At 34.4% G+C, this 19,638-nt stretch overlaps 1 protein-coding gene across 1 annotated transcript; it reads right to left on the reverse strand.

Annotated features, from left to right (window-relative positions):
• Positions 1-935: 935 nt before the first annotated feature.
• LOC118039423 (AUGMIN subunit 3) lies at positions 936-14,630 on the reverse strand. The gene is made up of 19 exons (XM_035046124.2): positions 14,303-14,630; positions 14,178-14,214; positions 13,999-14,102; positions 13,702-13,897; positions 13,463-13,529; positions 12,855-12,958; positions 12,219-12,303; positions 11,523-11,577; positions 10,803-10,934; positions 9,031-9,100; positions 8,334-8,391; positions 8,165-8,220; positions 7,516-7,668; positions 7,188-7,299; positions 6,936-7,077; positions 2,849-2,924; positions 2,122-2,217; positions 1,380-1,502; positions 936-1,115 (listed from the first exon to the last, which is right to left on the reverse strand). Exons 1-19 carry the CDS (start codon positions 14,476-14,478, stop codon positions 936-938), a joined length of 2,022 nt encoding a protein of 673 aa, XP_034902015.2. The 5' UTR covers positions 14,479-14,630.
• Between the last annotated feature and the right edge of the window lie 5,008 nt (positions 14,631-19,638).

The following is a 19,638-nucleotide window of genomic DNA, read 5'->3' on the forward strand; positions in this document are numbered from 1 at the left end:
ATAGCAAATGAGAATTAGTATGAAACACAATGAATAATGAAATTAGCTTTGGCTAATAGTATTTATATTTGGAATTAATGATGTAATTAGCGTCGGCTAATGAATCTATATTGAGTAACCGAGATTAATTGATAAAATTAGCCCCGACTAATGGTATTCATATCAAACAACCGGGAATGATATGAGTAGCTTTAACTAATAGTATCCTTGTTGGATAACCAGACAGAAATCGTGAAGTTAGCTTCAATTATTAGTATCCATTTTGAAAAACAGGGATGATTAAATGAGATTAATAATGATAATAATATCTGCTATTAAAAGTAATTATGGATATACTAAAGTAGGAATATTAACGTGTCAATTGCACATACAATTAATGTATAATAATTGTAGATTAATTGATCATAGTTAGGAGATGATAATCAATAATGAAATGATGCCTAACATACCATGTTACCATATCATAACGTATGTTAATGATTGGTGTTGATTCTAGACCAAAAAAATAATGCAACATGAGGTCACACGATGATATAAAGTAAAATGTTAAAGAAAGACATAGTAGAAACTTAATAATAAGAATCTAGTTATTTAAATTGTCAATACGATTACAAGTATATGTTAATTGTTCATTATATTATGTTATAGATGCAATGAATATATTTCTTTTGTGATTTTATTATATATTATATATGTGTGATGTAAATGATAAATAAAATCACATAATGTATTAATTGAACGTGATAATACAAAAAAAAAAAAAAAAAACATTTTATCTCCAACTTGTTATGAATGGACATCGTGTCATGAGTCATTGAATTTTGCGGGTTTTTACAACAACCATTACATTGCTTTCAATACGAACCACAATAAATTAAATAAAACCCTGCTCTTAATTTGGACTACGAAAATTATGTTTTCTATCGTTACTAGCATTAGAAATCTCTGGATTTATTTGCCTCTCCAAGATCGATTGGGTCAGTTCTAGTTCTTGATATTTTCGCTGCAATGGCATTAATCGTAGCTGCTGCTTTTAGTGGTGGTGGCGCGGCAGCGGTGATTTTCACTTCCAAAGATTCTGACCCAACACCGCCAATTACTTTTATGTTACGTTCCTACATGCGTTACATTAAATTCTTATTGCACACAAGCTAAATTTCCTTCTGTTTTAGCTGCTGCTTTAAATTTTCTCCTGTTTTCCTCCCCCCCTGAGTTTGATCCATCGACTCGCGAGGCCTTTTCATCCCATCTTTTGAATAACACGAACCGCTGCTGCTTTTTTACGTGTTTTTGCTTGTGCTAGTGCCAGTGGCATCTGCAAATAAGCTACGGCAGAAAGAATCCATTTCGCTGTTCCATGTTTCATCAAGTGGAGCAACTTGCAAAGCTCTGACTCGAGCAGTCAATTCTCTAACTTGGCTTCTCAAACGTTCAGGATTGCAGAAGAAATCAACAAAAACACGCCTTTGAAGTCCAACCTCTTGTGAATGATGTTTTACAATCTGCAAGAGAAATGAACGTGGACAGGAAATTCAGATGCATGGCGTAATAGGTGTGGTTTTAAAAATTGAGCAGAGGACGGGGACTTCTTCCTTGTGGTGTAGCATGGTGTAGGCATGGAAGCAGAAGAATCTTTCTATGTAGGGGTGTGGCGATTTCTTTTAAGATTCATTATAAAAACTATCTTTGATGTACGCAAGCAATTGGAGATATGCTAGAGAAAGGTATTATTATCTCATAGCGTGCAAAAGAAACATGTTGCCCTGAAAGCTAAGTCCCGATTTCTTTTCTTTTCTTAACATTAGGTTTTGCGGTTTACTGCTAAAAGCTAAGTCACTATTTGATTTCTTTTCTTTTTTTAACATTAAGTGCTACGGTTTACAGTCACCTTCCTTATTGTTGCCATCTCTTTAAAGGCTTACTGAAGGGCCCCTAATTATCCTCCCTCCACTTGGCAAGTTAATTCACTTCAGACTAAACCAGGTAAGGAAATGCATGTCTCAAAATTTTGACAGTCCAGTTATTCTTGTATTGTTTTAATATACTGTGTAGTGATGATTCAGTTATAAGTAGGAATTAACCCATGGGATGATTTTTCATAATATACCAATGTAAGCTCACCTCATTCTTCTTGCAGTGTTCAAGGGTCACCTCTTCAACCGCCACAGATAGTTTCGCATTGATCTTTTCCATTTCATCAAGCTCCTTCATTAATGTCTAAAACAGGCAACAAATGTCACAGGTGCAAACATGTCAAGTTAGAACACAAAAGAAACAGCACAATGAGCGCTTAATATATTCAGACAGTGCATTCAGGGAAGAAAAAAGAGAGGAAATAAATACATCATGAATATTGATGCATTGGGATGATTCGAAAACTGTATATATTAGAAACAATGTAGAATGATTACTCCAATCAGTCCTTGTATCTAATATCCATAAAGCCACCAGAACACCCATGTCCCTTTGAAAGGTCCAAAATGGCAGCAACCTCTCTCTAAAGACAGCCTCTTTCCAAGAATTGAAGGCACGGTAAGGACACATGAAAAGTTTGATAAAAATATAGGTTCTCCAACAAAGATCAGGTAACTATGCTTCAAAGAGGAAATTCTGGAAACACCCAGCAGGGGCATCAATATTTTTTATTTACAATCACTTGAAGTTTCAGAAATGAATCAGATGTGATGCTGCATGTTTTGATATTTAAAATTAATCACTGGGCCATACATATAACTCAGTTATCTAAGTAATAAGAGCATAAACCAACAAGAACATAGAAGGAAAAAAACTGTCAAAAGACCATTCAACCAGTTAAACATAAGATGAAAGAAATGACAGTGAATTATACCCGAGGTGTCAGTATTGGCTGTGCAGTTGTTGAAGATGCAAACAACAATTGCTGCAAACTTTGAATAAGTGTACACCTGAAACAAATAAACAGAAAATGTGATAATTGCTTCAGAGTTTTACTAGCAGCTGCCTGCTACCTCCCTCACATTCTAAAAATCAGTCCATTCATGTGAATAATTCCAATATTCCCAACTACAATTTCCACTAAAAGCTAGTCTATGGAATGGTTATTCCTCTTGTTTCTCGATTGCATGTGATTTATTCCTCTTGTTTCTCGATTGCATGAAGTGTTTCATTGAACCATAGTCCCTCCCTCCCCCCACCCCCTGCCCCCATCTGCAGGTGTGTGAGGGTAAAGAAAGCAAAATGTAGCATGGAGGTTGTACAGTGATTTTCCAAGCATTTAACTGAGGACTTCAATCACGTGACCTTGCCCTTGTGTGGGTAAAGAAAGCAAAATGTAGCATGGAGGTTTCACAGCAATTTTCAATGCATTTAACTGCGGACTTCAATCACAACCCCCTCCCCACCACCCAGCCAAAAAGAACCCTAACCAGAAGAAATTTTGTCCACAAAAATACCCTTTCAAAGATATAATGGATCCTTAAGTAGAAAATGATCTACCAAGAAGACATGGTGACACTGGCGGCAGATAAAAATTCCTAAACACGAGGAAGTCCGTGGACACACTTCAATCTTTGATTGTCTTCTAGGCATCATCATTATCTTGTATTAGGGAAATCATATAGTGATGCAACAATAAGCATGCCAATCACATAGGATCTCATGTTCAAATCATATAGTGATGCAAACATAACACTTAAATCTTTGATACCACTTGTCACAGGGTTAGATTTTCACCCCAAAATTCAGTTATTTACGGCAGTTTAGTCCCAACTAGACTTAGTCTTGCCTCCCCTTTCACTCATGTTTACCAACAACTACGTGTTTTGCTCACCCAAAAAGGTTCTCACAATTTTCTTGTCATAAGCAAATAACCAGCACAAGTAAATAATCCCAAAGCACACAACAAAAACTCTCAACCTTTATTAATCTCGTACACAAAGGATTTACACAATACAAGTGTTTGTGCCATACACAAAGATAGCATGCAACACAGCCATGGCCTTCCAAGCTTATTTATAAACAAGTATGAGCGGTCAAAGCATATAACTATCATCCCTATTTTTTTGGAAGTAGTGGGACACTTTCTCCCCCATTAATATAATAGGTGGTTTTGACTCGTGATTTTAGTGTCTTGAGGAGCAATCTCAATCATGCCTGCATGTTCAACAGTCATGTCCCCATGATCATAACCGCCATAACTACTCATCACACTGTCGTACATATAACCTAAAATTTGTTTGCTAAATGTCAACCATCTACTAACATTCCAACTATGTTTTTGCCACCTTTGCAAGTCCATCCTTCAAGTCCAGTTGAATGCCAAGTCAAGAACCTATGACTCGTACAAAACTGATGCACGCTGCCTACTGAATTCGTTGTTGCCCCCTATGCGCTGCCATTGTCCTTTGATGCTGAATTATAGACAGTTTGCATTCGTTGGCGCGTGCTCATGCCTAGAACTCTAACAAACCATCCCCACCAGAAGAGTCTGACGTCCTTGTTGGAATAGAGGTGAGGTATTCCTGCACTTTTTTTTCGAATTGCCAAAAATCCATGTCCTTTTTCCATGAAACCTTCGAGTTTTTCTCCCATTTTACTAAAAACTCAGTTCGTCGATTCTTCTTATGATGGTTGAGGCGACAATGATCTTGACAATACCATTGTCAAACTGTTTATGAATCGTTGGTGGAGCTCTTTGCGATTTGCTTTGTTTTAGATTTTCTTGATCTTCATGGAAATGTCTCAAATAACTTACATGCAAAGTTGGATGAAGCTTTAGTCGTTCTAGCAACTTCAATCTATAGGCAGCAACCCCCATTTTTTTCATGATTTTGAGAGGTCCATCATATCCCAGCACCAACCCTTAATGTTGTCTTCCCCACAATTTTCTTCTAGATTTGTTAAGTTAATTCGAATAACACCTTGTCACCCTTAATGAATTCCAGCAATCTTTGTTTCTGTAGCATAATTAAGCATCCTTTTTCTAGCCTTACGCAAGGTATCTTGGGCTTACTCAAACAATTATTGTCACTCCATCGCCAACCTATAGGCAATTGGATTTTTACTACCAGATTTTCGCACAACAATCTCAGCAGCAGTTTAGGTTTGTGTCCCCAAAACCAACCAAATGGACTTGCTTTCGGTGGGGCAAGAAGTTCCAAGGAACTTGACATGGAGCAATACTTTAGTGTTGCGAAGATTGACTTGGCTGAACAAGTTAATCTCACCGTTATATATCTCATAGGTGATGCTAAACTTTGATAGAGGACAAGAACCAAAGAAGACTTGCTTTTGTTGAGTCCTTGGCAACGAAAGCAAGTCCATTAGAGTTGGTTTTGAGGACACAACCCCAAATTCTTCCGAGATTGCTGTGCAAAAATCTAATGGGAAAAACCCAGTTGTGTATAGGTTTGCGACGGAGCGACAAGAATTGTTTGAGCAAGTCCAAGACAAATTGCGTAAGGCTAGAAAGAGGATGTTAAATTATGCTAACCAAAAACGAACACTACTGGAATTCAGTGAGGACGACAAGGTGTTGCTCAAATAAACTCCACAAATCTTGAATAAAATTATGGGAAAACAAAGCATTAAAGGTTGATGCCGAGATATGATGGACTTTCAAAATCATGAAAAAAGTGAGGGTTGCTGCCAATAGATTAAAGATGCCATAACAACTAAAGTTTCATCAAACTTTTCATATAATTTATTTGAGACCTTTCCAATAAAATCAAGAAGATCCAAAACAAAGTAAGTCACAAAGAGCTCATTCAACGATTCACAAACAGTTTAATAAGGGTATTGTCAAGATCATGAATAATCGTCGACTCAACCAGCATAAAAAGAATCGACACACTGAGTTTTTAGTAAAATGGAAGAAAAACTCGAAAGTTTCATGGGAAAAGGACACAAATATGTGGCAATTCGAAGACAAAGTGCAGAAATACCTCACCTCTATTCCGATGAGGACGTCGGACTCTTCTGGTGGGGATGGTTTGTTAGAGTTCTAGGTGTGAGCACGCACTAATGAATGCAAACTGCCTAGAATTCAACAACATTGAACAACGGCAACCTATAATAGTGAATTCAGCAGGCAGTGTGCATCATTTTTATACGAGTCATAGGTTCTTGACTTGGCATGAAACTAGACTTAAAAGGATGGACTTTCCAGGGTAGCAAAAATACAGCTGGAATGTCAGTGGAGGGTTGGCATTTAGACAAACAAATTTTAGGATAAATGTATAGCAGTGTGGTGAGTAGTTATGGCAGTTATGATCATGAAATCATGGGGGAAATGGATGAACATATCATAGGGACATGGTTGTTGAACATGGGGACATGGCTAGGATAGCTCCTCAAGACACTAAGATCATGAGATCATAGGTCAAAACCACCCACTATGTTCATGGAAACATTGGGGGGAAAGTGCCCCACTACTTCCTAAAAAGTAGGGATGATAGTTATATACTTTATAACCTCTCATACTTATCTATAAATAAGCTTGGAAGATCATGGTTGTGTAGTATGCAATCTTTGTGCATAGCACACATACTTGTATTATGGAAATCCTTTGATTATGAGATTAATAAAGGTTGAGAGTTTTTCCTGTATTTGTTGTGTGCTTTAAAATTATTTATTTGTGTTGGTTATTTGCTTACGAAGAAAATTATGGGAACCTCTTTGGGTGAGCAAAACACATAGTTGTAGGTAAACACAAGTGAAAGGGAAAGCAAGGCTTAGTCTAGTCAAGAGTACATTGTCGCAAAAGGCTGAATTTTGGGGTAAAAAGTTTAACAATGTGACTAAATAGGGAAATCATATAATGACGCAACAATAATCATGCCAATCACAGAGGATCCCATGTTCAAATCATACCGTTGTGGTGGGAACAGAAGAAACAAAGTAAACCTGATACTATTCAATGTAGTAGTGGGATACTTAGTTGAAATTCGATTACTCACAGCTCAATGATGCATCTATTTCTGTCTTCTGGAAGGGAGTTCTCAAGATCAGACTGAAGTGTCATCAAATCTGCATGTAGAGCAGAAATCTGTTGTACAATGCCAGGAGCTGATACATATATTGATAATCCAGCTTGAGCATCTGAAGGAATGACAGAAGCAAAAATTTGAATCCCGTAATCAGTACACCTCCAACAAACGATAAATTTTACAACAATTTAACTGTGAGGGGAACAGGTATGCGGTCATTACTTGAATGGATACTTAGAAGGTCCCTAACACCATGCAGAAGAGTATCCCGATCATCCACTGCTCCTTGTTCTTGTATATCAGATGCAGCTTGAGTTAGTGCCAGGCAACAACCCTATCACATGTTAATAAAAAGTTATTGACAAAATTCATCTGAACATAGTATATATATGATCATTTCAGCCCAATTCCTGATTTGGTTAAAATGACAGATAAAAACAGAAAAAACTCTAGAAGACGAACTTGTAGGTGGCCAGCACATTTGATAGAAGTGGCAATCTCATGAAAATCCGGAGAAACTAAAACAAAAGGCTTAGGAATTAAGGAATACCACTCGGCCCTTAGTTGCTGAAAGGAACCCTTGAAGTTCTGACTCAATGACTTTAAGTAATGAATATGCTCCAAGCATGTTCTTCTTTTCCAACTGACAAGCTATTTTCAAGAACTGATGCCTTGCTAGTTGATTTATTAGATGATTTATGAACTGCAGCAAGAAATTAAGATTATGAATCCTCATAAAAATACATGCAGGTGTATTCATAGTATAGAATTGTTTTATCAGTGTCACAACAATTTACTCAATTGGTTTGTATGAAAATTGGATGAGATGGATGGTTTTTGTACAAACACATTCAGAACTATTTACAGTATGGATTATCTAACACCAGTATAGTAATGCAGAAGTAAACAGTTGTTGGAACATCCACAATCAGTTCTAAAACACAAATATTGCAGCAGTAGTCATCAAATCCTGACTTGAACAGGACATCAAATTGGGTAAATTGTCTATTTGATAGCTTATGTTAGGTTCTATTATCAAAACAAGCGAGCAACAAAAAAGAATTTGGAAAGGGAGGCTGTGGAAGGAAATAGGACATGATGGCAATCAAGAGCCTGCTTTCAGATGAACTAACTTTTTGTCCAGAATACAACTATAACCAGGATGCAAAGATATAAACTTATAAAGTTGACAACAATACCATTTTCTGTCGATTAATATAGCATTCTTGACGCATGACCTTTAAATCATAGTCACCTGCAAGTGCATAAATTAGAACTGATTTAAGTTCACAGCCAACGCTATCAGAACCACAAAATTGAACATGCACTTCCTCTTTCTAGAACAGGAAAGCTACAACTTCGTGATACCTTGCAAAATGTATGTGTCTTGGAGTTGAGCTAACTCCCAACAAAGATCTGGAATGGTCTGAAAAATTGATGCTGAATCATTAGAGGGCAAATAGTATGCATATAGTAACCTCTAAGAAAAGCCCGGCTTTGGTAATTGTCTGTGTCTGTGAGTGACTGAATGAGAGAGAATATAGATGAATAAAACAACAGAAACCACTAAGCATTCTCATGACCACCATGCCATCTTTTTTTTCTCTGTTGCAGCCACCCATGCAACCACTGTTCCCCCAGATTTAAGGTTCAGTTTTTTGTCTAAGCAACCAATGTTCCCACAGATTGAAATAATATCATTAACCAGTGCCAACTTCAAAATTTCCCTAGATACATCAGTATTGTCTAAAAGAGGCCACACAAACTGCAATCACTAAACCGGTAAGGTTTTCCTGCATGTTCCAAAGTGCAAACTTAAGGTTTTCCTCTCTGAATGTTTTTAGGAAAGGAAAGATTTAATTAAAACAAAAGGATTAGAAAATAATAGAAGGAGAATGAGCCATCCTCCATGGGCAAAATACAACAGATGTCATAATGAAAATATGTGGGCTTTCAAATCCTGCTGAATACTAGCATAAGAGTTACAGTACCTCTAAATACTCCATGACAGCCAACAGAATTACAAAAAAATATAGATAAAATTAGGAAATACACCCAAACAAACCTCAGATAATAACTTATCTTCTTTGTGATGAAGATTTGAAAGCTCTTCCACCAATACAACATGTTTTCTCCTGCGCATTCAAGATAAATACAAGATGTCACATGAAATAGCCAAAACAAAAACATGATATAAGTTCCTTGAGGGACAGTGAAATTTGAAGGTTTGACAAAAACCCAAAGGGGATTTTGTGTAAAAGTAGGTTTCTGTAGTATTTTATTAATACATGGTGGGTTTTCTGTACAAACATTCAAACTTTTGGGTGGTATCTATTATATTCATGATACCTCAGTGTGGGTTTATTGTAATTCACCCTAGGAATTTTTGTTAATTAATGCCACTACTTTCATAGGAAGTTGGATGACAAGACATGACATTGCAGGCTTGTGTGCAATGAGAGTAATTATTTCCTTAGGTTGGAGGGGTTATTTTAGAATAACAAAAGAGGATTCGCTAAAGCAAAGAGGTTTCCAGGGAGACATTTATGAAGGAGGAAGTCCCCATAACTATTTTAAATGCAAATCAACTAAGTTCATAATTACTATGTTATCCTCAAGAATTAGTGTCAAGGTATTTGTAATTATATAGTTGCAACCAAGGTTGTCAATTCCGTTCTGTTTCGCCCGGAATGGCCGAAACATTCCATACCAATTCAAAAAACGGAACAAAACGGAATAATTTTCATCTTATTTTAAATTTTATCTCAGTCCGTTCCGGATTTTTCAGCTAAATTTCGGCCGGAACGTTCCGGTTTCATTCCACATATTCTGTTCCGCTCTTGAAAAGTCATTGAATCAAATTAAACCTTGTTCAATTTAATTAATTAAACCACCCAAGTATAAAAAATTCTTTTTCATTACTATTTTCAATAACAATGATATTAATAATATTATTGAAAATTATTATTACTATTTTTCATTAACAATGATATTAATTTTTTTAAAATTAGATTTATCACTAATATATATGGTTTATATTCTTGTTGTTTATTTCATGTTTATACTTTGTAGGAATTTGAGCAAAACAAGGAATGCTTTAGATTCTATTAGCCTTGATAACATTGACCTAACTTTATATTTAAAATATGTGTTAAAACATTTTACTTTCATAATATTTTGATATTTTGTTTAAGTTGAATTACTTTAAGTTAAAGATCTATTTAATCTTGACTATTTAGAAATATTTTAAATTTTTGAAATTATATTTGTTTGGCATTGTATTTGTATTGTATAATTTATAATTAATTTATCTTGAATTTGAATTATGTTTGTTAAATATATATATATATATAGGAAACGGCATGCCGAAACACTCCGACACTGAAATATTTCATTCCAATTGAAAAAACGAAACACCTACCGAAACGGAATTGACAACCTTGGTTGCAACAGAAATGAAAGCCACTTTCAACATATTTGAGAGACTATACCAGATGATAAAAGCATTTTAATAATGCAAAGCCTTCTCTATGGCATTAGTGGCAAAAGTGTCTACCCCACAGCATAATCTACATTAAGGATCATCTACAATCTATTTTGATAAGAGGACACAAAAGAATCCAGCCATTCTCTGTATTTTACAAGCATGCATATAAGCATACATGCATATGCTTGTAAAATACAAAGAATGTATATATGTATATGTGCATATGTCTATGTATGTAAGTACGAAAGAACAATCTCACTGAGTGTATCACCTTATGCTTGATCGGAAGCCATAAAAATAGAAGTTAAAGACCATAGACTGAAAAGGAATATAGAATATGAAATTTCTACCTTAGAGAATGAAGATCAAGATGTATGTGTGCTTCATCTGATGTTACTTGAGATTTAAGTACCATCAGAATAGCTTGCTGCTTGGCATTCTCAACCTGGGCTTCAACCCACTGCCTTTCACTTGTTCCAAATCTGTCAAATTTGTTAGCATTTTTATCAACCATCAGACTTAAATCAAGGAGTTTCAAAAAAATATCACCACTAAGCACCAAGAAAAACAAGATTAAAAAAAAAAAAAAAACCCTCCCCATGATGCCACACCCAAGATCAAGTTTTCATGCGTGTGTGTTTATGCATAGGAGGGAGCAAGGAAGAGGACAAGGGATGTATCGAAAAATCAAAGTCATAGAACAGCCACATGAATACATGACAAATTGCTTAACCACCAATTTCAGATATAAACTCTTCTAAACCTTAATTTAACCTGTGGGTGTCATTGAAGTAATAGACATGGATTCTTGATGCAAGTCAATCACTATAAATATTGCAAAGGCCGTTAGTTTCTTTCTCAAGAACAGTTCACAACATTTAAAACTTATGTTATCTTGACCAAAAGTTTTAAAACTATACTGCATGAAATTAAAATAACCACCACTTGTAGAAGGCTTTTAATTGGTATAGCAATGGTTACCATGGAGCAAGACAAAGTGAGTACAGAATAAGCACAGAACCATATGGGAAAAATAAGCAATTACAGGAAAACTAAGATAAACAACATACATAGAACGAAGCCGTTGCAATTCTGAAACACGCTGGTGATGGGATTGTTCTAAATCTGCTTCATCCAAAAAGAAGTGACAGTATTTTAACAGGATGATACATGGTATATGCAACAATGCTGTCAAAGGCAAAAGGCGCCAAGCCTTTAAAATGCCTATGGTGCTAGACACTTGCCCGAATGAACCAAGGCGATATGCAATAAATTAAAAAAAAATAATAAGATTACATCATTAGAAAATCAAAAGAAAATACCATAACATAGTCATATAAAGTTATATTTTTCACCCTTAAAACAAAAAATAAGATAATTTATAGTAGCAGTGTTGTCAAAGGCGCCAAGCCTGTATAATGCTTGAGGCAATAGCCTAGGTAGTGCTTCAATGAATATCATCGCCTAAGGCTAATAAAAACATTGTGGTCTCACCTTGCCTCGCCTATAGCACTTAAGCGCACGCCTTTTGACAACACTAATATGCAAATGCCCATGCAAGTCCAAATCAAGAATATGTTAGTGACATGTGAGTCTCAACGTTAATGCATTAAATCCTAACACATAGATTGCATGTATCTCACCATGGTAATCGTATTTCTACATAATATTAGTTGCAGAGGTACTTATACAAGGAAGATAAAGGCAACAAGGGAAGAAAAGGATGCATCATGAACTTTAGTTGCAGAAGCAAAAGCGAAGGATACCTCGTACTAAAATATTTGAGACGTCATCAAGACTCACCCACGAGCATTTTGATTTTCCCTCCTCGGCTACTAGTCGAAAAGGTCCCTGATTTTTATAACACATTATGACCATGAAACCTATAAAAAAGACCGTTTCTTGAAACTGAGAGTGATCTAATATGTATCCTACTGTTGAGAAATTGTTCATAACAGAATACTTAACAGCTTGTACTTTCAATCAGAATTATTAGGCAGACACATATTGTCTAGTGCATTGAGTCGGGATTTAAACTTTGGATCCCAGTATTTATTGAGTTACAGTAGAGCATGACTTTGAACAGACAGATACTTTTAAGAAAAAGCAAGAGTGAAATGGAAAAGATGCAAAAAAGGAGAGTAATGTCTCTTATTTCTCAAAAAAGTGATGTTGCAGCTATATTCAAGAACAAATATTGCCATGGTAAAAAATAATGTGTCTACTTAAAGTCACTGAAAACAGATAAACAGTCAACAGAAATATCTTCTATACCACTCCACTGGTCATGGATGTCCTTGACTAAATTTCTGCAACTTTAGGTCCTAAGAGTACCTATATAGACATGCAAAATGACTTCAAATTCAATACTCTAAGAGAGAAACAGTTTGGCATCCACATACCGTTTCCAGTTGCTTAGAGAACCACTGATTTATTTCCTTTATACAAGATGAATCTTGAAGCCAGTACTGATGAAAATCAGAGTAAGCTAAGTAGATGCCACCCTCTGTGAGAAAAATAGTGATAGAAGCCATCAAAAGAAAAACAAAATATATTTTTTTGTTAGCTTGTGACTCTATCTATGACCTTAGGAGTTGAAGTCAATCCAATAATTGGTTGTCAGAAGTCTGGATAAGAGCAGAGCTTCCATTTTTGTGTATCATATTGCCATTCATTTTCTTCTTACCCCGACCCCCAAACCATCCAAACAAGCATTATGTTCTATAATGAAGCTTGAGAATGGCCCAAAGTATACCATACACTGGGGGGTCAATTACAATTAGAGTAAAGAACTGTACCATGCATCAATGCCTGTATTCAATTGAAAACAAGGCTTTAAATCGACATTGTTATCCTCTTTACAAATAGATTCAAACACCATATGTTTGAAAGTAAAAGATCTAAAGTTGAAGGTCTAATCTTTCACAAGAAATGCTTTACAAAAACTGATTGTAATTCAATAATTTCAAATGGCCAAAACAACAAGTTAAAACAGAAAGGGAAACACTACCATCGCCAGAATGATAGTGAGCCAACTCTTGTGCTGTAGATGCAATCCTTCCAAGAACTTCATTCATCTACATTACAGAAGAAAGATTTCAGAAGACATAGCAAGCAACAAAATACGACATGCAGTTTTGTCTCTGAAAGCAACCCGCGTTAAACAACAGATAAAGAGAGTACTCCAATTATCATTGCTGTTGATGAAGTTAAGTACATTTTAAAAAAATAAAAAATAAGATCATATACCCTTAAGTTTCGTGCTGAAAGAGTATCATCAACTGCAGCAAGGCATCCATTCACAGTAGATGTTGCAGCAACTCGAGCCCGCCTCCCTTGGATCAAAGCAGAAGCCTGGCCAGAAAGCAAATCAAACTGCGCCTGCAAATGCCTGAGCTGTTTCTGCAACTCCAAAGCTTCAGCTTTATACGCCGAAGTGGCATCTCTAAGACCAAAAAAAAAAAAATCATAAATTAATAAATGATAAAGCGTAGAATTGAAAGGTTTGCAGGGAAGAAAAAAAATGATTAAGAAGTGAGAAATTGCCTTATATCTTTTAAGGGTTCTTCAGCACCAAAAACTTCCTCCTGATTGTCTCTTCTTGAAGAAAAAGCTGAAATGCTATCATAAGCAAACTCCAAGTCCTCACCCTAGCCAAAATCCCACTCAAATTACACAAATCATTTAAAAAAAAAAAAAAACATAAAGTTGGAAGGGAATTGCACCTCCAAAAGCTTCTCCTCTTGAAGAAACTGTTCGTACCTGGAGAATCGATTGAAAAACAAAATTAGATCTGATGTGAAGAAATAGAAATAAGAAAGAAAAGAGAAAAAGAGTGAGAAGAAGTAACCGGGAGAGGTCGGAGAGGGAGAGGACGTTGGAAGAGCGGAGACTGGAGCAGATCCAGTCGAGGATAGGGCGTGCGTCGTCGTATTGGAAAGGCCATTCGAAACTGTCTGGGTCTAGTGTTTCTGCCCCTTCGTAACCTAGTTCTCCGAGCAATGAGCATAATCGATTCCCGCTCATTTTTTGCTTTCTTAGATCGTCTTCTTCGATTCAATGTGCATTTGTTGGAGTTTTTTGGCGCCGGCCTGGTTTGATTGAAACCAGTGAGCAAGCCTGCCCCCTTCTGCCCTTCTTTCTTTTCTTTTTTATTTCCTTAATAATAATAGACTGCAAAATACACGTGTTTCTGTTTATGCATTTCAGCTCTTTTCCTTCCATGTCCTAACCATAGTTTTGAAACCCAACCCGGTGGTTGACTCGGTCTAATGATCGAGTCACGGGTCAGATAGATTACCCGGATTAACCCAGATCAACCCAAAAAAATAGTCAGTCTCAAAGACAAGGGCGCTTTTTTCCTATGGCATATATTTATACCTCTATTTATATTTGAAGTCCTCCCCTCTCATATACATTAACATGTGTTAAATTTTAACACAGATGACCGACTCTCTTAGTTGTTGTTGTTGTTGTTAAGAAGAAGAAAATGGGCTCTTTTTTAGTGAATATAACAGTTAAGATGAGCTCTCTGGTAACGCATCACTCACTTTCTCTTTGTCTCTCTAATTGTTGCTACTGTTGTTAAGAAGAAGAAAAGAGGCTTTTTTTGTGTGAATATAGCAGTTGAGGTAAGCTCTCTGGTAAGACTTTTGAGTAAATACATAGATAATAGGAACTTTGTGATGATTCTGTTGAGAGTGAATCTTAAGAATTGGACCTTGATTTGCAAGTGACAAGTGGATGGGAAAAGCGCCTCGACTTAAAGGTAAATTGGTGTTCTCATCTGGGTTCCGTTTGTTTCTTGAGAAAATATCAAGGAAAAGAGCATCAAAAGGGTCTCAAAATATCATGATGATCATCTTAGTCTTTTAATGTTTCATGAGATCATCGAAACAGAGTTTTTGATTTACTTTGAAATTCTCTGCTTTTTGATATCCTCAATTTGGTTTCTAAGAAAATGTAGAAATTGGAAATGAGACCTCAAAATGACGTGGTTTCGTGTCTGTGTCCATGTATATAATAATAATAATAATAATAATAATAATAATAAAGAGATCGGGTCTCAGCCTGATTTACCCGAGTCGCCCGGGTTCCGGTTCGACCTGCCTGGTCGACCAGGTTTTGCCGAGCCAATTCCCTAACAGGTTTTTACTTAGTCCCAGGTCCAGGTCGGCCGAGTCCCGGGTCAACCCACCAGACCGGTCCGAGTTTTAAAACTATGGTCCTAACCCTTTTAATCTTGAATTTGAGAGTTTTAAATTAATATAAACAACAACCCAAGTTAATACAATTATTAACTATTGCATTTCATAGCTTGGTTGCTTAGTACGTGGGACTAAGGTGAGAGGTCGTGCAATATTTTCTTTCACGTGATAGATATATCTCCTGTCATATTTTTTTTCTCAAGAAAAGGGGCTAATGTCCTGGCCTGCTACTTATTTGTCAAGTGCCGGGCCTGATTTTTTTTTTCTTTGATTTTTTTAGTATTTAAAAAAATATATATCAAATCCAGTTCCACTTCAATTTTAACATTGCTATCATAAAAGTTTCTCTGATTTTTAGTAATTTTTTTTACTTATTATGCATCTAATATGAAAATAATAATAGTAATGATAAATTTTCATGAAAAATCAATTTAAATTCTTTTTTTATTCTTAAGATTTGTAAATACATTTTGAACAAGATTTTATTGTATTTATAATTTTTTAAGCTCGATTACACATGATATAGATCATATTATTTTAATGTTTTTTTGGTTAATTGGCTTTAAAAATTATAAAATGTTTTATTCATAACAAAAACAATTACTCTAATTAAAAAATTTATATTCATTAAAATAAATAAGAGATATGTTAATAAAAAAATATATTGAATGAAAAAAATTAAAATGATTATTTTTTATTTAATAATAATACTAAAAATTTCTAAAAAGTTTTAAATTTTATTTTATTTTTGGTATCTAAAAAAATCTTGGTCTCGCTAGACATAACACATATACATAAACTAGTATAAATTAATACGAAAAATGTCTTTACACTCTAATAATAATAATAATAATTAAAAAAATACATAGAATAATTCATCTAACAATTACATGCTGCCTTTGAAAATGTGAAAAAAATGATAGAGTTAAGAGTTGAAATAAATGTTTGAGAATGTACACTTTCCTTTTCACTCTTTCGTGAATATATGATCGTTGAATTTTGTCAAAATGCTATTACATTAGCAGTAATTTATTTAAAAATATAATTGTGGTTATGTTTTAAAGTATTTTTTATTTAAAAATATATTAAAATAATATTTTTTAAAAAAAAATTATTTTTGATATTAGTATATTAAAATGATTTAAAAACACTAAAAAAATATTAATTGAAAGCAAAGAAAAAAATAAAAACAATTTTATTTTTTAAAAAAACACTTTTAAAAATATAAAAATAAATAAGACTTAAGTGGACATTAGTTGAATGACTTTCTATCTACCGAGATTAATTTAAAATTAAACATGTTCAATCCTTTTATTGCATAAATTTCAAAACCAAAAACCATTAGAATGCTCTTCTTGCATATCTCTATCATGAGACCTCGTGGTTTTAATTTCAAGCAATAAGAGAGTTGTTGATAGACAAATAATCAATGGCTGACCACTCATCCATCTTTTAATGAAGAAAAATTACAATTACGAAATGAGTTTGAGGGTAGATAGGTGGTAGCCTAGTAAAATTAAACGAAACATGGGTGTTTCAAGATTTTAAACCTTAAAAAAAATAGATTGATCCCAACCAGCACCATGGACAAGAATATAGATAAAGAGGGACAAGAATTAAAAGAGAAAAGGGTATATAAAGCAAGAAAGAAAATAAATAAACAAAGGTACTATTAAAAAAAGATAGATAAATTGTAGAAAGAAATCGCATATGTTGAACTCATCATATTTTCTATTAGTTAGATGGCCTAATTATATTTATATCGATACGTTTCTTTGAACATTCAATTATAATTCTATAAAAAAATGTTTATATCAAATAAAGAGCTTGCACATTGAATCTAAATACAATTTAATCTTTTTATTCTTGACAACCATATGAATCTTAACCAATACACAAATTTGACTAGTTTAATATTTCTAAAACTCCCACTTTAATAGAATTTAACTTTTTAGTTATTAGCACAAACTGAAACTCTCATGATTGATAGTTTTTCCTTGGTCAATCATGACTCTTAGTCATTGGGGCAACTATTTTTAGTTCACATGGTTAATTAGGACTCTTTAAGCATGATTGATTCAACTATTCATGATCAAATTTAGTTTTTTTTTTTTTATGTTTAAACATGAACAATCATTGTTCTCATCTTGTTGACACAAATATTTTTGGAGTAAATAATGCTCCTATATTTTTAGATGTTTTTCAATTATCAAGAACTGCCATCAAACCTGATAAGGAACTATTGGCTACTCTTCCCCTACTTTAGTCATAATCCAACAATGTATTTCTTTTTAGGTGTGGAATGCAAACTATCATTTTGTATAGCCTGATCTTAATAAGAGGCCCATACTTAACAGGTGAGGAGCTTTGAGCTTTCATATAAATTTCTACATGTATTTTCAAAGACTTGTTAGTAGGCACACCTAAATTTGGTGTATTGATGAAGAGAACAAAAGAGAAAATAGATTTGCATAAAGGTATGATAGATACTTGATCTAATTATTGTCTACAAGAAGAACATGTGGCTTTTTTACTATGTTGGATGTGTAGATAATTAATATGCTCCAAGTGTAAAAAGCTAACAAAAACATATTTAAAAATAGTAATAGCTTTGGTTGAAGGTATGATTGTTGTATTAGCTCTTAAAACTACTTCCCTCCCAATGGTCCCTTCTTATGGAGATGATTCTACATATATTGTAAAACCCCGAATAAACATAGGATCGTAGAAAAAAAAAAAGAAGAAGAAAGAAAACCTCAATGAGTAATGGAGACTCAATATGAAAAGAAATTAATAAATATAGAAATAATAACAAATGCAATGTGTAAGGGAGAGAATGATCTCCCTAAATAAATTTAAAGGTATGGTGGAAGTTGAAATGAGGGTTATGAATATTGGATTAAAATTTGTAATGCTAGCAAAAACGAAGAAGAGTCTTCATAGATAAAATGATTATTTTTTTATAAATTAGTGATGGATGTAGTAATATTGAATTTATTGAGTATAATTTAAGGGGAAATGTCATAAGAATCTAAGTAAATAAAGTAATGCATGAAATTCAATTGTTAGCGTAAAAGACATTGATTGTTTAGTTTTACGATATCGATGGTATATCTTAATCCGACCATTGAATCGGGCTGAACTTTTATAAGGAATCTCCAAACTCATTAGTTATCTTAGGTTTAAATTTCATGTCAATCGAAGTTTGGGAAGGCTTTACGAGAGTACTTAAAATCGGGTAAATTGAAGAAAATGACACAAAGGGCATTAATAAGGGCATTTTGGTAATTTTATATAAAACAATATTCCCCTCTCCTCCTTTAAAGACAACCCACATCCTCTACAAAGGTAGAAAATAGGAGGGAGACCATTTTTCTCCTATTTCCTTTGTCTCTTGTCCATTTCTTCAAGCTAAATCAAAAGGGAGTGTTCTTTGAAGAATTATATCCAATAAAACAAATCAAGTGACTATACTTAGAGAGTTATAAAGCTTGGGAAAAACAAAGAGTAGAACCTAGAACTTGAAAGAGGAGGACATGAGTTTTGTAGATTTTTGCAAGAATTCATTGAAATAAGTTAAAGTAACAAAGAAAAAAATAAAAAGAATAAGTTGATTTGAAACTATAGGTTATGGGATAGCAATAGGCCAGGAACTTCGGCAGCCGTATCTTGGCTTCCCACAGTTGGATTAGGTTGCGTCTTGGATATGTTATTATACTTAATATCACCTACATTCAAACCGGAGGGATTGTTAATATCAAGCTTCGTTTGAGGGTTGTCACCGGAGGAACATTTATGGAAAATCACCCTTCAAGAGAGCCTTGTTCGTCGGTTGTTATATCATCTTTTCACCATTGGTGTGGTCTAGATTTTGGATATGTTGTTCATCCAAATGTTATATAAATTCTGAGTGGTTAAGATTGGAAACAAAAACTAGTACTAGGAATTGTACTTCCTGAACAGTAGGTCTCCAATTTTC

The sequence above is a fragment of the Populus alba genome, chromosome 14 (genome assembly GCF_005239225.2).
Source record: "Populus alba chromosome 14, ASM523922v2, whole genome shotgun sequence".
In the NCBI taxonomy this organism is placed as follows: Eukaryota; Viridiplantae; Streptophyta; class Magnoliopsida; order Malpighiales; family Salicaceae; genus Populus; species Populus alba.